The sequence below is a fragment of the Macrotis lagotis genome, chromosome X (assembly GCF_037893015.1).
Source record: "Macrotis lagotis isolate mMagLag1 chromosome X, bilby.v1.9.chrom.fasta, whole genome shotgun sequence".
Lineage (NCBI taxonomy): Eukaryota > Metazoa > Chordata > Mammalia > Peramelemorphia > Peramelidae > Macrotis > Macrotis lagotis.
The window spans coordinates 75144455-75167095 of NC_133666.1; the positions used below are offsets into that span (position 1 = coordinate 75144455).

The window sequence follows — 22641 nt, forward strand, 5'->3', positions numbered from 1 at the left end:
ATAAGAGTCAAGTTGGAATGGGATTGTGTTATGCAGACAAGAAGGGTCTATTGCCTTGACAAGAAGGGTCACTTCATCATGGGAGACAGAATGAAGGACACAGGAGTAGAAGGTACCTAGATGAAGTGAAATAAGGAGGAGAAAAGTAAGGGATGAAGTCCCAAAGTCGAGGGATTGGGGGCAAGGAGGGGAATGAAAAGGTTTGGAAGAGCCTCGGTGGAGAGTGGGATAAAATACCATGAACTTACTGGGTTCCGGGCTCTGTGTTGAAGACTTTACATATATTACCTCATTTATTTATTTTTATTTTTTTCAAGGCAATGGGGTTAAGTGGCTTGCCCAAGGCCACATGGCTAGGTAATTATTAAGTGTCTGAGGTTGGATTTGAATCCAGGTACTCCTGACTCCAAGGCCAGTGCTCTTTCCACTGCACCACCTAGCCACCCCCTATTACCTCATTTAATCTTCACAACATCCCTGGAAGGTAGGTGCTATTATCCCCACCCCACCACCGCCACCATTTTACCAGTGAAGAAAGCTGAGACCAGGTGCTTGATGACTTGGATTGACTTGACTTAGCTCAGGCCAGAGGTCTGACATATACCCATACACAGGAGTTGCCTCAAACTGAGTACTGGGAAAGGCAAAAAATGTAGCCGCTTGTTGAGGATGCTAAGCATAATGGTACTGTTCATAGACACAGACCCAGCTTGCGGAGAGAGTTCTGTTTTGGACACAAAAAAAGAAATGATTCCAGGCATCAAGGACCTGTTCTCGTAGCCTTAGCCTAAACCCAGGCAGACGGAGCTAAGAAAACCTAGATTTGGGTCTGTGGTTCAGCTGAAAGTACCATCTCCTTCCCAATCAGGGCAACATCTCTCAGCTTCAGGTGACAATTACTGGCCTGGGTCTTGGTAGAGGTTTGCAACCGAGAGAATTGGAAGTCCTAAGCCTAAGGGAATGTCCAAGATTACTGAGAGAGAATTGAGTGAGTCTGAGGACAAAGCGGAGAAGGGCATCTGACCTTTAGGGAGCTATAAAGGGAGAGACAGAATTCAGTATCACTGAAGTCAAGGGAAGTATGAGTGCTCAACGGTGACAAACGGAGACAGAATAAGCAGAAAGCAGGAGGACTGGGAAGAAACCTATGAATTGGCTAAAAGGAACATTGTCAACCTTTGAGCGAATGGAAAGAAGTGCATCTGAGATGGTCCTGCTGAGAATCAGAGGGATTAGGAGGGATGGGGTGGGTGGACACTGGAGTGAAAAAGCTCCGGTGGAATCAAGTCAGGAACAACCATTCTGTAGAACGTGTTAAGGAATGAAAAGAAGTCAAGAAAAGGCTAGCCTTGCCGGTGAGGGTTATTTATGTGCCAAGCAGGAAGCTATATAATTTGAGGTGAGGGGGAAGCTGGAATGTATGAGGGCAAAGGAGGCTTCATTTTTTTTTTTCAGTTAGTTAGGGACAAAAAAATCCCTAAAGCAAGTGAGGTTTTTGATAAATGGACCCTCTCTCTTCCATTCCACTCCACCCCCCACCCCCTGCTTCAAATGGAAAACTGACCAATGAGAAATGAAGTCAGAAGAGAAAAGCAATTTTGAGACAAGGTAGGAAAGGGATTTTTGGAAAACAATGCCATTCAACCTAGTAGAGTCCAGAAAGATGCTTTATTATTACTTATGGGTAATTTAAAAAGGAAAAAAGCCAACATTTGCATCTGTTGGCTCAATCAGATACTGTACATGATATGTACTTCTTGGGGGAAAACTAAAATCTCAAGGAGGACCTAAGAAAGACTCATTCGTCAGAGTCTAAATCACTATCTCCAGCAATTGAGTGACAATCCTCACTGTCCTCCTCATCCTCAGACAGATGAACTTGGCTGAGGACACTTGGCCCACCACGTTGCTCTTCTTCTTCTTCTTCATCTTCTTCTTCCTCTTCTTCCTCTTCCTCCTCCTCCTCCTCCTCTTCTTCCTCTTCTTCTTCTTCCTCCTCCTCCGATACATCATATCCACCTATGCTGCTAAAACTTGTATCCCGAGTATTCGATTTGGGGTCAGGTTCCTCATAGCTCCCATAACTGAGGAGATAAAAGTCATGGCCTCATCTAAGTTTTTAAACTCAGATTATGTGCTCCCACTCCCACTTTCCACTCCCAGATGAGCAAAGTGACTTCCCCTCGAGACCCAAAATGCCAGATCTGACCCCAAATGCAGCCCTGCTTGCCACAACCCATTCATAACTAGTTGGGAGACTTCCTGGTCAAGGAGTTTGTATTGAAGCGATTACTCTGCCACTGTGAAGAAACCATAGTGTATGTTGGGGCTTTTTGATGCTGATGTCTATTACCTGATGTTGCTGTCCTCCATCCCATGAGAGGCCTCCCCAGTGTCTCCTTCATACGACATCATGCTCTCTTCATTATCCATGCCCATTCTTGTGTTCTCTTGCAGCACGTGGGGCTGTTTGGGCCTCATTCCACCAGATTCCATGTCAGAGTCACTGCCACTCTCACTCAACTGGATAGCTGTACAAATGGAAAGGTACTGGGGTTCATTGGCCCATATCTCCCCTACACCGTTTCCCATGCCTTGGCCTCAGGATAAGCTTGACAGAATCACCACTTCTTATCCAGCCTGGCTTAAGGGGCCTCTCCTTAGGGATGTGTCTCCAAAACAATTATTCATAGATAACTTGTTTCCATTTCTTCCTTTAGGGCTCCCTTGGGCTAGGCTCCTAGTAGACAACTGCAAGATCTGAAGTTTGAAAATTGAAGCTGAATTGATTTCCTTTCCCCCAATAAGCTATTTTCCATCTGTTTTACCATTGTCAACATCATCTCCTCTTCAACATATTCGACATACCATGCACCTCTCTTAGCCCTGGCCAAAATTCAGATTAGGCTTATCTAATCACCCCTTTTGTCCCTCTCTCTTCTGCAGCATCTTCTCCTGGACTGCTACAAGCTATCTAATTATGCATGGTGAGGTTCCTATGCATGGGAACAGACTGTAACTTACAGGAAAAAGGATTATCTCCTTCATCATCACTCCCTGCATCTTCTTCCTCATCTTCGACATCAGACATAAGCAAATCTTCATACAAGACGCTAGACTGAGGCTGCTGAGCGGTCCCTTCTTCATCTGCAAGGTCACCATCCCCATCTTCTTCCTTATATATCACACAGATGGACCAAAAACTTCACACTAAGAGATGTAAATGACATAACACCAACCACCACCGATTCCACCTACCATCTCAGAAAGAGTAAAGTGCTTTGGAAAACAATGCTTGTCGAGCTGGCTACTCTGTCCTATGATCTGGGTTCAGCTTGCTTCTGTCACTTTGGAGGCAGACCGGCCCACCCTGCTGCTGATGGAATTCCCATCATTAGGACACAGGCAATCAGAGGCTTTCTACAATCATACTCACTGGGACTGCAGCCTTAGGTTTCCAATCCTCCTACTCCTACCTTGCAATCTCCATATATCAGAGTCTTCCTTGCCTAGCCTACCTTGGTCCTGGCCCATCTCAATAAGTACCACAAACAGTACACCACCGAGGGGACTTGCCAGCAGGAGTACAACATAGCAGGAATACTCAGAACAGATGTACATCATGGACTGATCAGTCAACCGAACTACAAGTGGGGGGATGTACATGGATCTTAGGGTCTGTGAACTTTGCCCTGAATTCCCTCTCTGGGATAAATCCCCAGGTTTAGAGTAGAACCCCAGTCTAGTCCATTCCCACTACTTCTTCCTACACAACATTAGGTAGAAATTCCTTTTTAATCATAAACTTTAGGCTGAATTATCCAATTCAGGTGACTAAGGAGACCTTTTAGGTTTTTCATTCCTTTCACTGTGGACCCCTAAAGAAAATTAGAAGAATTCCTGGCCTCCTGCTGCCACCTAGAGAGAAGACTGTTTTGTCAGCTCCTGAAATGAGTTGGGTCCTTACCAAGTGTGTTCTTCCCTGAAAGAGAAACCAAACTATAGTGTTTCCTTTGAGCTGCCCATAAGGTTACCCCGACATATCAGATACTTCTCACAAACCCAAACCTTTCTTGCAGCTCTGCTATGGTATCCATATGGGACCTAAGATTACGGGGCCATGGACCTGCCCCTTTCTTGTTTACATTTCAGGCCCTCTTTGCAGAGAATCAAAGGGTGAATAGTTCGTCATGGCTAAGAGCCTATTTTGAAAGGACAGCAATTCTCACCTGTACCCCCTGCTTCTCTGGGGTGGTGGTTGGTGTGTCCATGGTAGATATATTGCTTTCATCTTGGTATACTGAGGCGTCTCGAGACATACTTAGGGATGTGTTTGTATCATAAAGGTCGGGAGGCTGTGATACAAAACAAATCCCATAACATTTCTTTAGAAGGGGAAAGAAAGGGGCTGCTAGGTGGCACAGTGGATAGAGCACCAGTCCTGGAGTCAGGAGTACCTGAGTTCAAATTCAGCCTCAGACATTTAATAATAACCTAGCTGTGTGGCCTTGGGCAAGCCACTTAACCCCATTGCCTTGCAAAAACCTAAAAAAACCCAAAACACCCCCCCCCCAAAGGGGGAAAGAAAGTAAGACGAGTTTAGGGAACCCAATAGTAGGAGCATTCTGAGAAGAAAAAGGCCCAGTAGCCTGCTTCTGAAGGGCATCAAGGTAAAAAGAGAGCCAGGTTTAGAGGGATTAGCAAGTTTCCAGCTCTCCGAGCTCACAGTAGGGTTTCCTCTGTGTGCCAAAGAGCAAGCAAGTTGCTGGGGCTGGGACTGAGCTGGCATTGGCACTGCTCTGATTCACTTTTAAAATATAACCAATAATCAACATAAACAAGAAAACTAGTATAACCAATTTCTTTCTTTTTTTGGAAGCAATAAGGGTTAACTGACTTGGTCAGAATAACACAGCTAGTAAGTGTCTGAGGCCAGATTTGAACTTGGGTCCTCCTACCTTCAGGGTCAGTGCTCCATCCATTGTGTGACCTAGCAGCCCTACCGTTTAAAGTATAGCCATGCCTCTAAAAACATCAGAAACTTAAAATAACTCGTTTAAAACTCCAGAAAGAGAGCCAACATCATTCTGCTAATTCCTACCCACCAAGTATGCCAGCCTTCTGGCATTACAGCTTAGCTAAGTATAGTCGAGGATGAGTCAAACCAGGGAGGCAGCCAGTTCCCTGGAAGAGGAGCGGATCATCTTCATCCCCATGTGACATAGGCAATGTTTCAGCTAGCCAGGATTCATGGTGCTTGAAAAGCCAACTGTAACGTCACTTCTCTGAAAAGAGAAGATTCCAGGTCCTTACTCACCTGAGGAGTATAAGGCCCTGGAGTCATTGGATCTAGACTTTCTAAGTCAGCCTCTTCCAAAGCGGCTTCCTTAGCTGTGCAGATGTCTTTCTCAAGCTGGGTCAAGTGTTCGTCATACTAGAAAAACAATCAAAATGTAATTATCCCAAAAATGGATCTCAGGGGAGCAAATTTTGTCACTTACTTCAGCCAAAGTCTGGTGACAGATGTTCACAATCTCCTGAGCAGTTTTGGTATACTGACTATCAGAACCTACAAATAAAAAGGAAAAAGCTATTGCCTTGACTGCCATCAGTTCTGGAGTTTTCAAGGCTGTCACTTCACCACCCAAATAATGTGATTATCTTAGTACCCTCTGCTACTAACTACTTGTGTGGCTCTGGACAACTTACTTCTCTCAGGGCCTCAGTTTCCTCCTCTGCCAAAAAAAACAATTGAACCAAGGGACCCCTGGGGCCCCTCCGGTTCTAACCCAGTGAGACTCTGATCTCAAGTTTGATATTTGGCTTCATTATTTGGAGGTGCTTGTCAACTAAATAACAAAATTTTCCACAACTGTAGATGCTATCCCATCATCCTGTATAAAAAGACGGCAATATCTGCCTAAAACAATAACTGCTGCATTGCTCTCCAGTAGTTACCAGAGCATTAAGCAGAGATAGGGTCTGGATAGGTGAACCCCAAATCCTGTATCCCCAATGATCACAAACTTCTTTGAGAACAGAATAGTCTACTAAGATAATGGACCTCTCAGACATTCACTGAAACACGTCATAACAGGAACTGTCCGCTCCAAACTCAAATAACAGAAGACAATGCCATCAATTCCCAAGTCAATGGTTCCCCAGTACCAGCAGTCTCCAGGACCAATAGGAATCCTCTAAGTGAGGAGAGGCTGCATCTCTCATGGTCTTATTTCACCCTCCCAGGGGGCCCTCAAATACTTGGATGCAAAGAGATGACAATGAAGACACTCGGTGATAAGAGACAGACTACTACAGTTAGCAGCAGATGCTACAGGTCTCTAGCAAGGGGCAGAGTAGCCATGAGCTTCTTAAAGGATCCTCTCTATTACTTGGGTCAGATCCAAAGAGAGAATGAAGCTCCAGCCAGTGAGAGCACATATCTCAACCCACTTTTAACATGGGAATAAAGACATATGTTTGTCTGCAGATTGCCAAGCCTTTTCCTTTCCATCCAACAACTCTGAAGGTGTGCCTCCTCCAAGAGCTCGGAGTGCAGGCGCCCTAGCGATTTACAAATATTTGTTGACATTCATCACAGGAACAACTATAGTGGCCTCTTCAGTTCTTGGTAAGAAATCTACCCAGCAAATTCTTGCAGAAATTCAAGCTGATAAATCCCCTTGGAAAGGCCTCATAATTCTTTGACCTTAAAACAAACAGTCCCAGAAAGGGTAGCAAGCGATTGGAAAAACTGAAAAAAAGAGCCACCATGTTGCATCCCAGTCCTTCTCTAGCTCTGAAACTCTGAGGCTTTCTGGCCCAGATCTGCCTTTTGACTGCATCACTGTATCTTCTTTGGGCTTCAAGTCTGAGTGGGGTGGACAAGCAAATTGTTGCAGTGTTTCCTATCCAGGCAGAATTTGCTCTTAGGGCAGATCTGCAGGGTTTCTTAAGACTCCCACACTGACTCAGACCCACCCTAAGGTGAGAGTTGTTCAAAGAATAATAGGTTCATTTGTTTGAGCCCATATAACATGATCTCATTTAGAAAGCAGATTCATAGCAAATAACCCTTCCTTGACCCCCCCATCAGTATTATCACAATGTGCTTGAAATACAAATAATAAACATCTTCCTTTACAACTCATTATTTGAAGGAAATCATTTGGACTCAAAATCTTGGGCTTAGTCTAATTCTTTTTAGATTTTTGCAAGGCAAATAGGGTTAAGTGGCTTGCCCAAGGCCACACAACTAGGTAATTATTAAGTGTCAGACCAGATTTGAACCCAGGTACTCCTGACTCCAGGGCCGGTGCTCTATCCACTTCGCCACCTAGCCACCCCTTAGTCTATCTAATTCAATAGTTTCCTAGTTTGCTGAGCTGAACATATGGGGAAAGCCTGGGTCACTTGGCAGCATCTCGATTCTGATCCTGCTCCAGCATGGTATTTTCAAAAGTGTTGGCTCCTAAGAGTCAGTGAGACCTGAATTCAGAATCTTGTCTGTCACCCTTCTAAAGTGAAATTGTACCCCAAAGCTGCCCATTTACACTGCAAGAAGGTGTTCCCCGAAAGGGCGCTGCCACTGAAAAGAGGTCAGAACCATTACTTTTATAGTGACTAGAAGCAGATGACCATTTCTCTGACTTGGGAGTTTGAAACAACATCATCCCTTTGGTTTCTTCTCTTGGCACCAGTAGCTTTTTGCTCCAGATCTGCCTTTTGACTGCTACACTGTGTCTCCTTTGGTTTAAGTGAGCTGCCTTCAAGTCTGAGTGGGGAGCACAGGCAAACTGTTGCAATGTTTCCTATCCTAGCACGAGAGGTTACATTGTTGAAAGCAGGCCCATCTTTGGTTTGGAGACCAAGTTGCAATTTACAATCTTTCTACAGGAAATGTGGCTACTTGTGGATAAAGAAAGAGCAACGGAGCTGGCCTAGGAGAGATTTCAGTAAGTGCTGGGCACTCTAAAGGCCCACCAACCCCCCCCCCCCAGTTCAAATCCTACCCGGGCCACTTGCTCCCCGAGTGACCTCATAAGTAAAATGAGGGAGTTTGGCCTAGATGGTGTTAAGAACCCTTCTATTTTTCAGAGATTCTGTATTAATTTGGGACAAAACCCTCATTTGTGGGGTTGCTCTACTGCTTTAGACTCTGAGGTCTCAAGGTGCTTAGAGAAGCCTCCAGGCTGTCCCTCAGCTCTTCCCCTTCAAAGGAAAAACTTAGTGAGGAGACTGCCATGAAATGTTCCTTGGCACAAGAAAGCAAGATGGCTAACATCTTGTTTCTTCCTGAAAATTAGATTCTTGAGCCCCTGGTGGTATGGAAGGGCCCAACATTGGAGCCTAGCAATGAAGGCTGTCTGAAGACCAGCCTAGAGAGACAGGTTTATCACCAGATGGGTGGCCACATGGGGTAGGGTATGAATCCCACCCACCCCAAAAAACAAGGATAAAATCATCTACTAAGATCATCAAGGGAAAATGACTCTCTACACTAGCAGGCCACTAAGTGATCTAGTGGACATTTGAAGGTAAGAAAAAATCAGAGTGAATCTTGCCTCAGACCCTTCCTAACAAGTCACTCAACCTCTGTGCCTCAGTTTCCGCATTGGTAAAATCAGCCTAACAGCACCAGCCTCAAATAAAATAATGCATAATACACAGACAGCACTGCCAAGGTGTGCTACTGTGTAAGCAGTAGTAACAAGAGAAAAGAGAGCCCACTGAGGAAGTCACAGAACTTTAGAAGTAATATCTTTGTTCTTGTCTATGCCTGCATAATTTCTAGCCATCCCAAATTTGAGGATACCTTAAGAACTTGGGTTCCCACATTTTAGGGAAGCATTCCCACTTCTTGGGACTCCCTGGGTAAAAGTTCAAGAGAGCATTGTGATTTGTCTCCTAAGCCCTGATGACCTTCACACCTTAGTGGTTGTCTCTGCATCCATAAAATCGATGGAATGGAAGGTCCCTGAGGACATGGATGGGCAAGTTTCCTGGAATGGATTCTGACTCTCTAACCAACTTTAGAATTTTTTTTTTTGGGGGGGTTCTTTTGTACAGTCTCTCCTGATGACTTCTGGAAAAACTGTCTGGGTTCTGAGGGGCCTGATTCAGAGTGGGGGAAGGACCTATTCTCAGCCTTCTCGATTGGGATTCAAGCTCGGCCTCCAGCCCCCCCCCCCCCCAGTAACGAAGGGATTCCTGTCAAGCACAGCTTCCTTTCTTGCCACATTCATGATGGAGGGATTAGTAACCTTTAACTTTAATTGGTTTTGTTCAATTTATAATTAACTGGCCTTTCCAAAACCCATCAGCTATCTGCCTACAAGGCATGCTTAGAAATGTTGCCACAAGATTGGTGGAGGGGAAGCTGGGACCCTAGCCGGGGGAACAAACCAAAGGAATCCATGGCATTCCTGTCAGCTGTTGCTTTCTTTTACCCAACTACCCTGCCCTGGGCTGACGAGGTCAAACCTGTATCTCTGGAAAAGTTCCCAAGAAAGCACAGTGAACTGCCACCTGGCTCCCCAGAAGGCTTCCCATTGCTGCCTGAATAAGGTAGGTTGAAGATGGACAGAATGGTCCATTTCCTGGGTCTTCAGGCAGAATGGCAGCATTCACAAATACAACTTTTAATCAAATGAGCTTCTTGCAATCTGCTGCCTATCAGCAGTGAAAGCTCTCATTTGTCCCTTCAGCTCTTATCCAGAATCTTCCCCTCTTAATATACACTTTTGAAAGTATCTTTCCCCAGACTTTTTTTCCCTGTTTACGAGTTGATGTAGAACTAGATGGCTTTTGGGAGTTCCTAAAAAAAGTTATTCCGAGTACACCAGGTGACTCCTTTCTTCCCCCTGGTAAACTTCTCTAGCCTGCTTTATGTTAACCCTTACCTAAGGGGTGAGTCCATCCTATTCAACAAGGTTAGGTGGCCACATTGGTCCCATTATCCTCAGGTCTGTCTACTTTCCCACTCTATCCAATGAAATATGTCACTGGATTCCAGAGTGCATCTGAACCGCAGGGTTCAGATATGGTCTCAGGTGATGCTGAGGTAGAGTCACAAAGAACCATTCTTATTTCTGGTTTTCACTAAGCAAGACAAGCATGCAGAGGAAAATGGATCTTTCCATCAATACGGCGAAGCCCAGGCAGAAACAAGATTATCTTGTTCTGTGGAGGAGAACACCACACTCGGAGGGGCTTGGGGCTCCTGCCTATCTCTAACAACAGAACAAGAGAGCAGAGAGCAACTGAGACCTCCCATCTCATAGGAGAGCTCCAGCAAGAAATACTTGCCATTGTACTTGATGCTGTTGGCTAGGATAAGGTTTACATCATCCAGGAAGGCCTCCCGATTCTGATACTTGTGCTTTGAAATGTTCTATAATTAGAAAAGCCAAACAGTTAGGTGATACAAACTTATAAACAGCAAGTGCCAAAGATCTTGCCCACTCAAACCCTCACCTTGCGGATGGTTTCCAAGTCCATTGGATTGATGATCACTTTATAATAATCTGGAACAAATTTCTTATTCACCGGGTGATGAAACGGCCAAGACTAGAGGAAGGAGAAAAGTGAGTAACTTGATGAGATCTCCTGCTCCTCCTGTGCCCTAATCTTGACCAGCCCTCCTCCTCTCAGGTTCACACTTGAAAACAATCTTCCAGCCTAGGTGAGGATTTCAGAAGAACAGATGCTTAGAAGGAACAGCCCTGTGAGCTAAGAAGCTCAAAGGGGAAGGAAAAAGCAAACCAAACCTTAGTTCATCAGTACCAGAGTAGTGTTGGAAACAGGAGCTCTGAAGTGGAAGTCTCTTCATCGGGATGCTAGACCCGTGTACCAGGGATATTACCTGCTAATAAACCATAAGAACTGCAAATGCAGGGCTACTGCAGAAGGGTTGCACACCTCAGGGAGGGTCACCACCTAGCAGGAACCTTCGTCCTCCACTTCCATACCATCTACATTCCAAGACATCAGGAAGAATTATGTAATCTAATCTTAGCATTAGAAGGAATTTAAGAGACCCCCTCGCTCAATCCCTACCTATCTACCTACCTGCTCTAAGAGTCTTCTTTAGAACAATAGTCCTGGCTAGGTGGCCAGTTAGCTTCTGGAACACTTAACAGTGCCAGGGATCTGGCTATAACACAAACTGGCTTCATATACTGAGACAAAAATTCATCCATTGGACCTAGTTCTCTAAGGCTAAAGAAGAATTCTGCCACTTCTTCCAAATGACAGCTCTTCATGTATTTGAAGACAGGTTACTATTTCACTTGTTTTCTCAAAACAAGGATTCTCACTTTGGTAAAACTCAGCCTCATAAGAACATGGTTTTATATGCTCCCCTCACCAAACTGCTCTTTTCTGGGCATGCTCCAGCTTGCCAATGCTGCTCATAAAATGGGGTGACCAGAACTGAACCCAGTATTCCAAGTGTGGGCTGACTAGGGCAGAGGACAATAGAACTAGAATAGCTTGAATTCTAGACTATGCCTCCATTAGCTCAGGCTAAGGGCATCTGACAGTCGATCAGACCCTTGGCATCTCCTTTTTAGACAATTCTGAGAATCTCCTAAAATAGTTTCCCTTCCTTCTCATTTTCTGCCCCTGCATACACATCTGCCAAAATAATCTAAAGGCCCAGTTCTGGCTCCCTCAGATGAAACAAAACCTATTGGATCCCTCTTACCTCTCCAAAAAAATAGACACTAGCATATAATACCCACCATCAACTGACTGCAAGCAGCCTTTCTAGCCTTGGCTCACATTCCATCCCCTTCACACACTCTGTTGCAGTTGTTCCCCACACCTGGCATGGCATCTATCATATTCTCTGAAGTCCCACCAGCCTGGAATGCACACTCTCTCTTCAGAGACACCTTTTAGAATCTCTCCTATCCTTCAGGGTTCAGCTTAACTGCCATCTCCTCCAGGTTGTCTTCTTCAATTTCCTCATTTGAAAATGTTCTTCCTCCTCAAATTTTACTAGAGAATTTTGTCCAGAACTTTCCTTTATACCTATTATGCTCATCTCAGTAGAAGGTAAGCTCCTTGAATGATCATGCCATTTTTGAAATTTTTGATCTTATGAATCATGTAGTCAACTGAAAACCTGCAGATCTTTTCCCATGGAAGTATTTTAGCTCTTTTTCCCCATCCTACACCTGATAGTTGATTTTTTTTTAAACTGAAGTGCAGGATGATGTTAATTAATGGCTATTCAATTCTGTCCTGTTAGATTTAGACCATAATTCTAGTCTTGGATCTCTTTGGATCCTGATTTTGTCAAGAGTATGAGCTACTTCTCCAAGTTTCATGTCAAACACAAATGTATAAGCAGTCCATCCACTAGCAAAACAGCAGGAAGACTTAGGTTGGAATCCTGCCTCAGTTACTAGCTGTGATTCTAGACAAATCATAGGACCTCTTGGTGCCTCAGTTTTTCTTCATTTTTAAAATGAGATGACTAGGGGTGGCTAGTGGATAGAGCACCTGCCCTGGAGTTAGGAGTACCTGAGTTCAAATCTGGCCTCAGACACTTCATAATGACCTAGCTGTGTGGCCTTGGGCAAGCCACTTAACCCCATTGTCTTGCAAAAAATAAAAAAACTAAAAACAAATTAAATGAGATGACTAGACCTGACAACTTCTAAAGGCCCTTGACCTCTGAGTGAAAAGCATAATGATCAGAATAGCAGCACCCCTCCTACTCCTACCACCAGATGACTAGTGTTTCTCTTGAAATCAGCCCTCAATCATTATTCAAGGAGACAGCTCTAGTGAGAAGGTGCCAGCTCCCTCCAAGTGCCACCTACAGAACAAGTTAGCTAGCCTAGCTGAAGCCGCCAAACACTTTGAGAGGGGCAATGGGAAAGATGTGCCAAGCAAATCAAACCACCACCACCACTGACCACCATCAGACTAATGGAGATGGCCAAAGATCCTGAACCCAAGAGCCTTGGAAAGAGCCAGGCTTTCAGTCCTTACCAAAGACCCAGAAAGGAAAGGTAAGACTTGGCTACCAAAGTCCTTGACCCTGTCCACTAGCTCCATAGCAGAAACTGAGATGGCTGTCAGTGAAAATAACCTTTCAAAAGAGATCTGAAAACAGTTGCTGGGTATCTTATTATTGGCCCTGAGTGGGATAAGCCTATTACCCCAGTGTGTCTCCCAGGTAATAAATTCTATCAGTAAATTAGTATAGGTGTGCAACTCTAACAACTTGGGGGGGTGGCTAGGTGGCGCAGTGGATAAAGCACCGGCCCTGGAGTCAGGACTACCTGGGTTCAAATCGGACCTCAGACACTTCATAATGACCTAGCTGTGTGGCACTGGGCAAGCCACTTAACCCCATTTGCCTTGCAAAAACCTAAAAAAAAGGGGGGGGGGAGTTGTGAGGAATGAAGGACTTTGTTGGTCTTCACAGGGTGTGGAGGGGGCCCCTCTGAATTCCATTACAAAGGGGAAATGGCCCCAGTCAATCACAAAACTGAGAGAGTTCTCCTAATCCCATTCCAAAACCGACAAACTAGATTAGAATAGCCCAGTCTTGCCCTTCTCCTTTGCACGTGCTCAAGGAGATCTATCTGTTCTTGCTCATTAGTATAATGAGCAGGGCTGGGGAAATGTATAGGAACCAATGTATCCATTAGATCTGTGACCCCAGCCTATGGTTGGCATGAAAGGGGCAGGAACAAAGCCTTTCAAAGTGCATAAAAGAGCTAGTATGTTGGGGTTTTCCCTCCCCCTCTCCCACCATGAGAGGTTCGCCATTTTGTTAAGATATCTTAATAAAAACCATTTTAATCACTCTGAAAAAATTAAAAAAAGAGACCTGAACACCTGCTTTTGCTGCTCCACCCTAAGGTCAATAGGACCTTCACTTCCACATGATGTTAGAAAGTGAGCTCCTCAAGGGCAGGGCTTACCCCAGGGCTTGGCTCATCTCTCTCTAGGCTGATGACTGCTTGCCCAAACTCCTCATTCCATCTTCCACCTGTGTGCCAATGCCAGACTCTCCCTCAAGGTTCACTTTTTTTTTTTTTTTTTTTTTTTTTAAGGATTTTGCAAGGCAAATGTGGTTAAGTGGCTTGCTCAAGACCACACAGCTAGGTAATTATTAAGTGTCTGAGACCGGATTTGAACCCAGGTACTCCTGACTCCAGGGCCAGTGCTTTATCCACTGTGCCACCTAGCTGCCCCTCAAGGTTCACTTCTACCTTTCAGAACCACTATCTCCCTAGTAAGGCTTAAATGAAGTGGAGGCCTTTCCTCATTACCTTAGAGGTCTGTCCTTCCACTCCCAGAAGTTACCTTTATGGGGGGAAAGAGGGGTATTTATTTTGCAGGTAGCTTGGATTTACTTATCTGCATACATGTTGCTTCCCCCAGTAGAATGTAAGTTTCTTGAGGGCAGTTTGTCTGTTTTCCTAGTACAGGGGCCTGGCACCCAGTTCATATACAGGGTTAACAAATATTTGTTAAATTGAATGGGCCTGAAGATACAGCCCTGTATGGAGCACACCAGTAGAAACCTCCTTCCAGGTTGAATTCAATCTGTTAATCGACATTTTTTGGTTCAGTCATTCAACCAATTCCTGAATCCATCTAACTGTACTCTTATCCAGTTACCTCTGCCTCTTCTGCTTTGAGTGATGTCGTTGGGCCAATGTTCTAATCATCTTTAAGATTGAATTGACCACACACACACCTCCGTGCGACAAGCCCCTGACCCCTGCACCATCCTCACACTACCCAGAACAGAGGTCACCTACGTCTGGAACCACCATCATCTTCTGGGTGACGATGTTATCCAGAATGAAAGAGAATGCCACCTGGTCATCATCATCCAACAAGGGGTTAATGGCCTTCTCTAAGCGAGCCAGTTTATCTTCTTTCTGAAATGAAAGTTATTGGGATGTCTGAAATAGTAATGGCTCAGGTGCACAGCCTGCTTGCTCTCATCCTTCTGAAATTTCTCCTCATTGAGTTTACCACAGCAATTGCTGATTTCTGGTATTCATTGTCCCTGTCCCTCCCTCTTCCCATTGGTCCCCCTCTCCCCTCTCATACCTTCCCAACTTTCCCACCCCTTTGGCTTTCTGCATATAGATTCCATTGCTCCTTCCTCATTTTGAAAAACATGGGACAACGATGGCTTACCTCTTTCAGTTTTTCATCACAAAGATCCAGCATTGACTGAGAGATCTGAGTCAGTGAATGCTTTGGCCCTACAATCACACCAGGAGAGTTATAAGAGTCAGGATCATTACAATGCAGGAACCTGATGGTACTAACACCCTGAGGAGCCATACCACATGGCCTACCCATTAAGGCAAGAAAAATCTATCAATATGTAGATGTGCAAAACATTTCACCCCTTAGTTCACAGCCTGGTTTCTATGTTACTTCTCTCACTATGATACAAAGGTAATACCACTAAGGGTGATTATGGATCCAACTAAATAGACCCTGTGGGTGATGGTCTGACTGAAGATCTTTTCTTTCTCCCCATCCAAGACTCCTGCACCCTGATCAGATCTAAATTGGGGATCTTAACCTGGGCTCTGTGAACCTGTGTTATAGTTTTCTTTTAATATTCTGATAATGGTATACCAATAGAATGGATTGCTTTTGTAATCCTATGTACTTTGGGCATTGAAAAACATGATTTTGAGGAGTCTACTGGCTTCTCCACCAGACTGCCCAAGGGATCCGTGACACAAGCAAGGCAAAGAACCCCTGGGCTAGATGCTACAGTGCTTCCGAACTATTCTCAGTACCAATAGCTTCAAGGTGGACTTCAGAATATCCCTGAAGTAATTCCTTTGTACTCTGAGCTTGGTAATTTTTCTTTAGCTTACTTGTCACCTATTCTTCGAAAAGGCCTAGCTAGCCCAGTGAATAACACTCAATTCAAGCCACTGTTGCTCATCCTGTCTTGCCACTTTGTGGTCAGTCAAGTTTAACCAAGACATTAACCAAGACGTTGGGTAGGATGGCAGTGGCCGGGTCTGTTCTCATAGCAATCTATGGCTCTGGCATAGGCTCCTTAGAATATATCCCTCTGGTATACTTGGAAGTTTATCTTAGGACGGTAGATATACTAGGAGAACAATGGGTATGAACAATGCCGTTGGGGAACCTTCCACAGCTGATTTGTGGGCAGCACACAGTGAGGCTGAATCTCCAGCATTGGTGCTTCTCTCTCAAGGCTTTCTTGGCCATGGTGAGGCTACAAGATGCTGCATTACTAGCAACACTTGATGCTAGGCTTCAAATCTGTAATGAACAATGTCGCCTAGATGTAAGAGTGCCAAGTTACAAGCTCACATATGACTTGACTTGACATCAGGATCAGCCATGAACTACTGGGCTAGCTCTGCAAAACAGTCCCTGACACTGGAGAGGCTTTAGTTCAGAGCATCCAGAAACTGTTACATGAAGAATCTCAAAGAACTTATTCTTTTATGCATAATAGGCTCCTAAAATCTGTCTGAAAATGGAGTCAATGAATTCTACAAGGCACCCAGGGGCCAGAGAGAAATTGTATCAAGTCATCTTCATAGTGACTGCCCCCTATTTCCAAGGCCTTAGGTCAGATTAACTAGGCCGATCTCACAGTTTTCTGGGTAGACCCATAATTTCATCAATTGGATGAGTTCCCAATATGGAAATACCCTCCACCAAGGCAGCTCAGCAACTTGTCTCTAACCTCTTATTCTGAGTTTGTTGGTGCCCTGAGAGGCTACTAAGTTTCCACAGACAGGACCTGAACTCAGGTCTTCTGGATTTGAAGGCTGACCCTCCATCCGCTCTGCACGCTACCTCCTTACCCTAAAGCAAGACTGAACATATCACATAGTACACACTAAATCAGCAGTCTCAGTGTCACGGTTTCTTTCAATTTGCTGAGATTGGGTCTGGGCCCAACCTTCTAGATGTATAAGATTGGATCAGTCAACCTAGCCAAGTCCTTTCTAGTCAAGAAGTTGCTGTTCCTTACCGTTGTATGTTGCACTATTTTTCACAATCAGTTCCAAATGCTCTCTGAATTCCTCCCGGGATGGGTAGAGGCGCTTACGGACATTTTCCCGAAGTGTCTGCAGATCCATGGGTCGGGTAATAATTTTATAATAGTCCTTTACAACTTTTGCATTCACTGGTGTATGGAAAGGATAAGTCTGTGCAAATGAGGAGCAACAATTTCAGTTCAACAACATTTAAGGCACTGACAAGGCAAAAGACATGATGCTGGGGATGGAGGAAATCCAAAGACAAGAAGAAATGAGTCCTGCCCTTAAAGAATTAATAGCTAAGGTAGGTCCTACTGCTCTTTGAAAACAGACTGTGCTCAAGAGAAAACAAATAAGTGGTATCAAATGTCAGGAGAAATTTGAGAAGAGGGGAGAGAGACAGAGGCCTGAATGGCACTGGGAGAAAGGATGGGGGAAAAAAGAGCATCTGAGCTCTGGCAGGGAGGATTATGTAAGGAAAGGCGTAGGGACAAGACCAAGGGGCAGTCTGACTAAAACAAAAAGGATATGAAAGATGAGATAAAGATTAGCGAGAGTAGAGCCACATGGGGAAGGCCTTGAACACCAGACTGGAGTTTCCACTTGGCCTACTAAATAACAGGGAGCTAATGAAGTCAAGTAGAAGAGCTTTCAGAACCTGAGCAATGAAATGGAAGCTCAGAGGCAAGAAGACCAACCAGGAGACTATTACCATAGTCCTGTCAAAAGACGAGGATGACCTCATCCAACGGGGGAAAAAAAACAATGCAAGTGAGAGAGAAGCAAGATGAATTCTGCCCTAAGGTCTCTCCATCCTCTAGAAGCCTAATCACAATCAATTTTCCTTTCCAGAGGGAGAAGGTTCTAGATAATACCTCCCCCAAAATAAATTACTGGAGAAACATGTCCATAGTGCTAAAAGCTAATCTGGAAAATCCAAGCAGCTAAATGTGGAATCAAATCTTCCCACACTATCCTCTCCCCCCTGGCCAATTTAACCCACTTCTCAAAGAAGTCTGATGTTTTTAAAGCCACTTGACTCTGTCCCTGGAAAAACATTATCCAGGTTCATTTATGTCCTTTTATAGAAACCACCAGCTACCAACCTCCACTCTCCATGAGGTCACACAGAAGAAAGATGTTATGCCATTTTTACTCTAGTAAATACAAAGTACTCACATTGGGAAGATCTCTCATATCATTGATGATGGACTCCAGGATAGATGACAATGTCACCATAGGATCTGTCCGGCGTCGATGGATAGACTTGTGGGGTCGCTGGAAATGAACAGAGTAGAAAGCTGGTTACACCTATGCTGCTTTGGGAAAGCAATAGTAAAACTGAGGAAGGCATTCTCTCAGGCCAAGCCTGAAGGGTCAAATCTAAAGCAATGTTAGGGGGGAAAGAATACAGGAACTCACATTCAAATAATCACAATGAACAGTAGTCCCAACTCGTCGTTTCTTCTTGGGAGGAAGTTGCTGTTTAGGGAACTTAAGAACCAGCGATTTCCTTCTAACCTCATCTGCACTATAAAAAAAAAAAGCTGCAAAGTACAGGCCCATTGCAGCCACCCAGAGACCATTTCCTCACCCCCAAGAAAAGTTTCTGAAGTGCCCCCCAAAAGGGTCTAGGGTTGGGAAAGAACTTAAGTCAAAAGCCCTGCAGGCATCTCTCTTCCAAGGCTCAGCTCTCACAGGACCTCACAGTACCTACCTGTACCTAGGGCAAATTACAGCCTCTCTAGGCCTCAGTTTCTTCATATGTAAAATAAAGGAGCTAAATCAGATGACCTCCAAAGTATTTTTCCAACTCTAGGATCTCTGATTCTAACTTAGGAAAAAAAAGCCTGGCCACATACCTCAACCTGCATGGAAATAAAAGAAGAAATCCAAACTGGTGTTGGAGGATCTCAAAACACACTCTCCCCCTAATCCCAGCAAGTCGAGCCTCACAGTCCCTGCTCTCCTCCTAGAGGTGGCTCACGATTGCTCTTATTTCCCTTCCTACCTACAGTTGTCCCATCTGGCGACATTGGGCAAAAGTTATGCTTCAAACCAGTAATGACACACCTGAGAATGTGTAGCCCAAGGCAAACAATGCTATGTTATACCCAGATCTTCAGACAGTGCTATCTAGAACTAAAAAGCAAAAATTGGAAACAAGCCAAACTATCCACCAAAAGGGAAATGGTTGAGCAAACGATGGTGTATAAACCTAAGGGGTGCCACAACACTGTAGCTTTGTCAGTATCAAGCATGTGGATGTGTATTAGGAAATAGTCTGAAATGAAAAAACAAAACAAGGACACATTCGCATCGACTGCAGCTGTGGCTGATATGGGTATAGAAACGAACCAGAAGGGAGCTTGAGATGGTGTAAATAATTTTGGATAGTTGGAGTTTTCTGTGGAGATGCTGAAGTTGATTTAAAAAAATGCTTAACTTACCCCCCCACTCCAAACCCCAAACCCTGTTAAGTATATCGATATTGATTTACGGTTGCTTCAGTTACCCCTCCATCTGGCTATACAGCTGGCCTGGGTGAGTTCAAATGCCACTTCTTGCTCAAGAGTCATCATTAGTAATAGGCTGCAGCCTTCCTCTGAGACTGCAGGATTCCATCCTTCACAGTCACATAGTGTCACCAGACAAACATAGGTGTTAAAAAAGATGGTATTTTGTTTCAGAGAGAGCAAGGGATAACAGATGGGCTAGCCTGAGAGCTGGCTCAGGGAAGGCCTCCCACATGCTGGTGGGCTGCCGACAGAGGACACAGATGACTTGGGATTTGCAGAGAGCACCTAAGATCGAGGAGATCACAGGTCAAAAAAAAAAAGGGCTGCTTCTCCAGAACACACTCTTTATTCAATCCCTGGGGTAGAAGCCAGGTGGAGAAATGCACTGGAGTTCTTTAACAGAGGTGTGGCTCTAGCCTGGCCTACTCAGAGGTGGTGGAGGGCAGGGGCCCTTCAAAACTGTAGGCAACTGTGACATGTCTCAAATCACAGAAGGTTAGAATTAGAAGGAACTTCTGAGATCACTGAATCCAATCTTTTCTTTGGACAGATGAGGAGACTAAAGCTCAGAAAAAGGAAATGACAAGTTCCAAGTCAAAGGGAAGCTGCAATTGATTTAGCAAGCCCAGGGCTCCTGACCTATATCTACTCTAGCACCTGCCTCTTCTGGCATTTTGGTATGTAGGAAAGGTTCAACAGAAGGAAGGAAAGAAGGGCAGGAAGCTGACCCCCACTGATCACTGGGCACAGCCATCCAGTCTGGGTCCAGTACTGACCCACCACAGGAACATAGCGCTGACCTCCAGGTACTTCCTGCTTTGCCACCCCTTACCTCTCAATTAGCTGCTTTCCCAAGACAATTTTAGTTCCTTCCACCTTGATAAGCTCTTCATTATCATTGGGAATGACAGTTTTTTCCAGTTCTTCCTCCTGTTCCTCTGTCATGGCAACAGGGTTGGAGGGTGGAGCATTGGTTTGGTAATATAGAGGGCAGAACTTGTTTGTCCTCATGTGCCCGATGGCACCACAAGCCCCACATTTTAGCTGTGAAAAGAACAGTTACCTGTCAGAGGGGAGCAAATTCCATATTTATTGGTGCCAAGTGACTGTTCCAAAGCAAGTAATAAGCCAGGTAGAACCTCAGATTTTTTATCTTAGACCTGTGGATACTGAATCTGTCATTCAAAGGCCCCATGAGCGAGTATGAAAACAACTGTGCCAAGTTGAACAAAACTACAGTGCAAAATCCAAAAAGACAACCAGAGAAAAGATGTCCAAGTCAAGTGTGAGCTAGATGGAACTGGGAAGAAATTTGAAATAAGGGCAGGGAGCAAACAGGATCAGAATAACCCAGCAAAATCGTGAACATCACATTCCAGAAGGAATGACAAAGTAAAAGCTCAATTGCTCCACACTGGCAACCAAGTCTAGCTCGAATGGCCTAAGTCTACTTCATCTGGAAAATGGGGTTTGAAATTGAACCTCCCTAGAGGGCACCCAATAAAATTATAGTTTATAGATTTATATAGACAAATGTAAATTCATACATGCATCTATATGTACACACACAAAGAACTAGCAAATGGCTGAGGCAGAATCTGAACTCAGGTCTTGCAGACTTCATGCCCTGCACATTATTTACTGTGCCAGCTGGCAAGCCTGTCATGCCACGCATTACTGTTTTGGATGCTTAAAGTTACCTTCAAGTCAGGACGTTCCTTCATTTTCTTGGGCTTCTTTTCAGGAGGACCCTTGAGCTTCTCCTTTTCCTGGTTGCGTTTGAGCCGCCTCAGCTGTTCCTGGATCCTTCGTCGTTCCTTGCGCATCTCTTCCCGGTGTTGCTCATCAAACAGGGCAAATTTCCGACTGAAATAAACACATTCCCGGCAGGCTCTCTCAGAGTGTTTTACCAGCAGCCCAATGACGGGAGAATCTACCCAATACAATGGGTCTCGAAAGCAATGATGGTACACACCACAGGGCCTCAGGCAAGCCTAGACCCAGAAAGCCACAAATGCAACAAACCTCCCCTTCCAAAGAAGTTTCTTTCATTCACCTACAGAGAAGCTGCTGTTATAAGGAACATTCTCTTCTCATCTTACGGCAGCTCAACACCATCTCCCCAAGGACCATCAAAGCTGCCAACCAACCATCATTGGGAAAAAAAATCCACAGATGAAAATGAAAATTTCACCTTCCCCAATTTAGTAGAGGTGTTGTCATCATTAAGTCTACTCAAAGCATCTGAAGTTTGCCGAGAAAACCCAATATAAATCAGTTCTCCCAAGGAAGTGAAGGAGAACTGGATGACCTGAGCTCATAGCTCAAAATCAGTACTATTTCCACTTTGTCAATGAAGCTGAAGGTCAAACTGAGCCCCAATCCTGCCATGCTTTCCATTTCTTGTAGGACAACCATGATCCACAGCAAGGCCCAGGACCCACACACTCACATGAATTCTTCATCCTTCGTGGTCCGTATGCGAACATAGGCATCAATGACAGCAGGCTTCCGCACGGTCTCACAACGGACATACTCCTTCCCATCCTCATCTCTAAAGGTACGATAAATCTTGAGGCAGCGACCCGTGGCTGAGGAGTTAAGACTGGTCACAGAGGCTGTGTCATCATCCTTGTGAGAGCCTCCAGAACTCACTGTTGATGAGAGAAAAAGCCTTTCAAACCTTCCCCCTGTAACCCTGAGCAGCTAGCATTTTCTCTGCCTGAGTGAAGATGTGTAAGATGACAGCACATAACAGTGGTTTGGAAGAGAGTATGCAAGGGAAGGCAAGGGAAATAAGAGGTTCTGTTCATCACAACGTCAGTCCATCACTCTCACCAAGCTACCTTCTCCCTGGCCACCCTCATGCTGTTGTACACCTGAGCTAGAGAGCAGCTAAGCAGCTTTCATTTCAAGTCGATATAAACTATTGGAGATGGCAAGTTCCCACCATTCCCAATAGGGCACTGTCTCTCTCGGGTCTCTCTCTCTCTATGTGTGTGTGTGTGTATGTCTGTCTCTCTCATTTTTTCCTTTACTGAGCTTCAGAGTCCAATTTGCCTTTTTACCGACCTTCTGGCTTCTCTAAT

The 22641-nt window shown here is 44.7% G+C and overlaps 1 protein-coding gene across 4 annotated transcripts in view; it reads right to left on the reverse strand.

The window, feature by feature from the left end:
* Positions 1–534: 534 nt before the first annotated feature.
* TAF1 (TATA-box binding protein associated factor 1) overlaps positions 535–22641 on the reverse strand; it is a 47375-nt gene continuing 25268 nt past the window's right edge. For 3 of the 4 annotated variants that reach the window (XM_074207193.1, XM_074207195.1, XM_074207194.1), the window contains 16 exons: positions 22005–22206; positions 21253–21418; positions 20385–20596; positions 18456–18564; positions 18213–18311; positions 17024–17201; positions 15181–15248; positions 14793–14915; positions 10477–10569; positions 10309–10393; positions 5502–5569; positions 5318–5434; positions 4230–4355; positions 3025–3175; positions 2354–2531; positions 535–2084 (listed from right to left, as the gene is read on the reverse strand). In XM_074207193.1, the coding sequence (XP_074063294.1) occupies positions 1799–2084; positions 2354–2531; positions 3025–3175; positions 4230–4355; positions 5318–5434; positions 5502–5569; positions 10309–10393; positions 10477–10569; positions 14793–14915; positions 15181–15248; positions 17024–17201; positions 18213–18311; positions 18456–18564; positions 20385–20596; positions 21253–21418; positions 22005–22206 (2261 nt within the window). In that variant the 3' untranslated portion in view covers positions 535–1798. The remainder of the gene's footprint in view (positions 2085–2353; positions 2532–3024; positions 3176–4229; positions 4356–5317; positions 5435–5501; positions 5570–10308; positions 10394–10476; positions 10570–14792; positions 14916–15180; positions 15249–17023; positions 17202–18212; positions 18312–18455; positions 18565–20384; positions 20597–21252; positions 21419–22004; positions 22207–22641) is intronic. The other variant, XM_074207192.1, reaches the window with a different exon arrangement.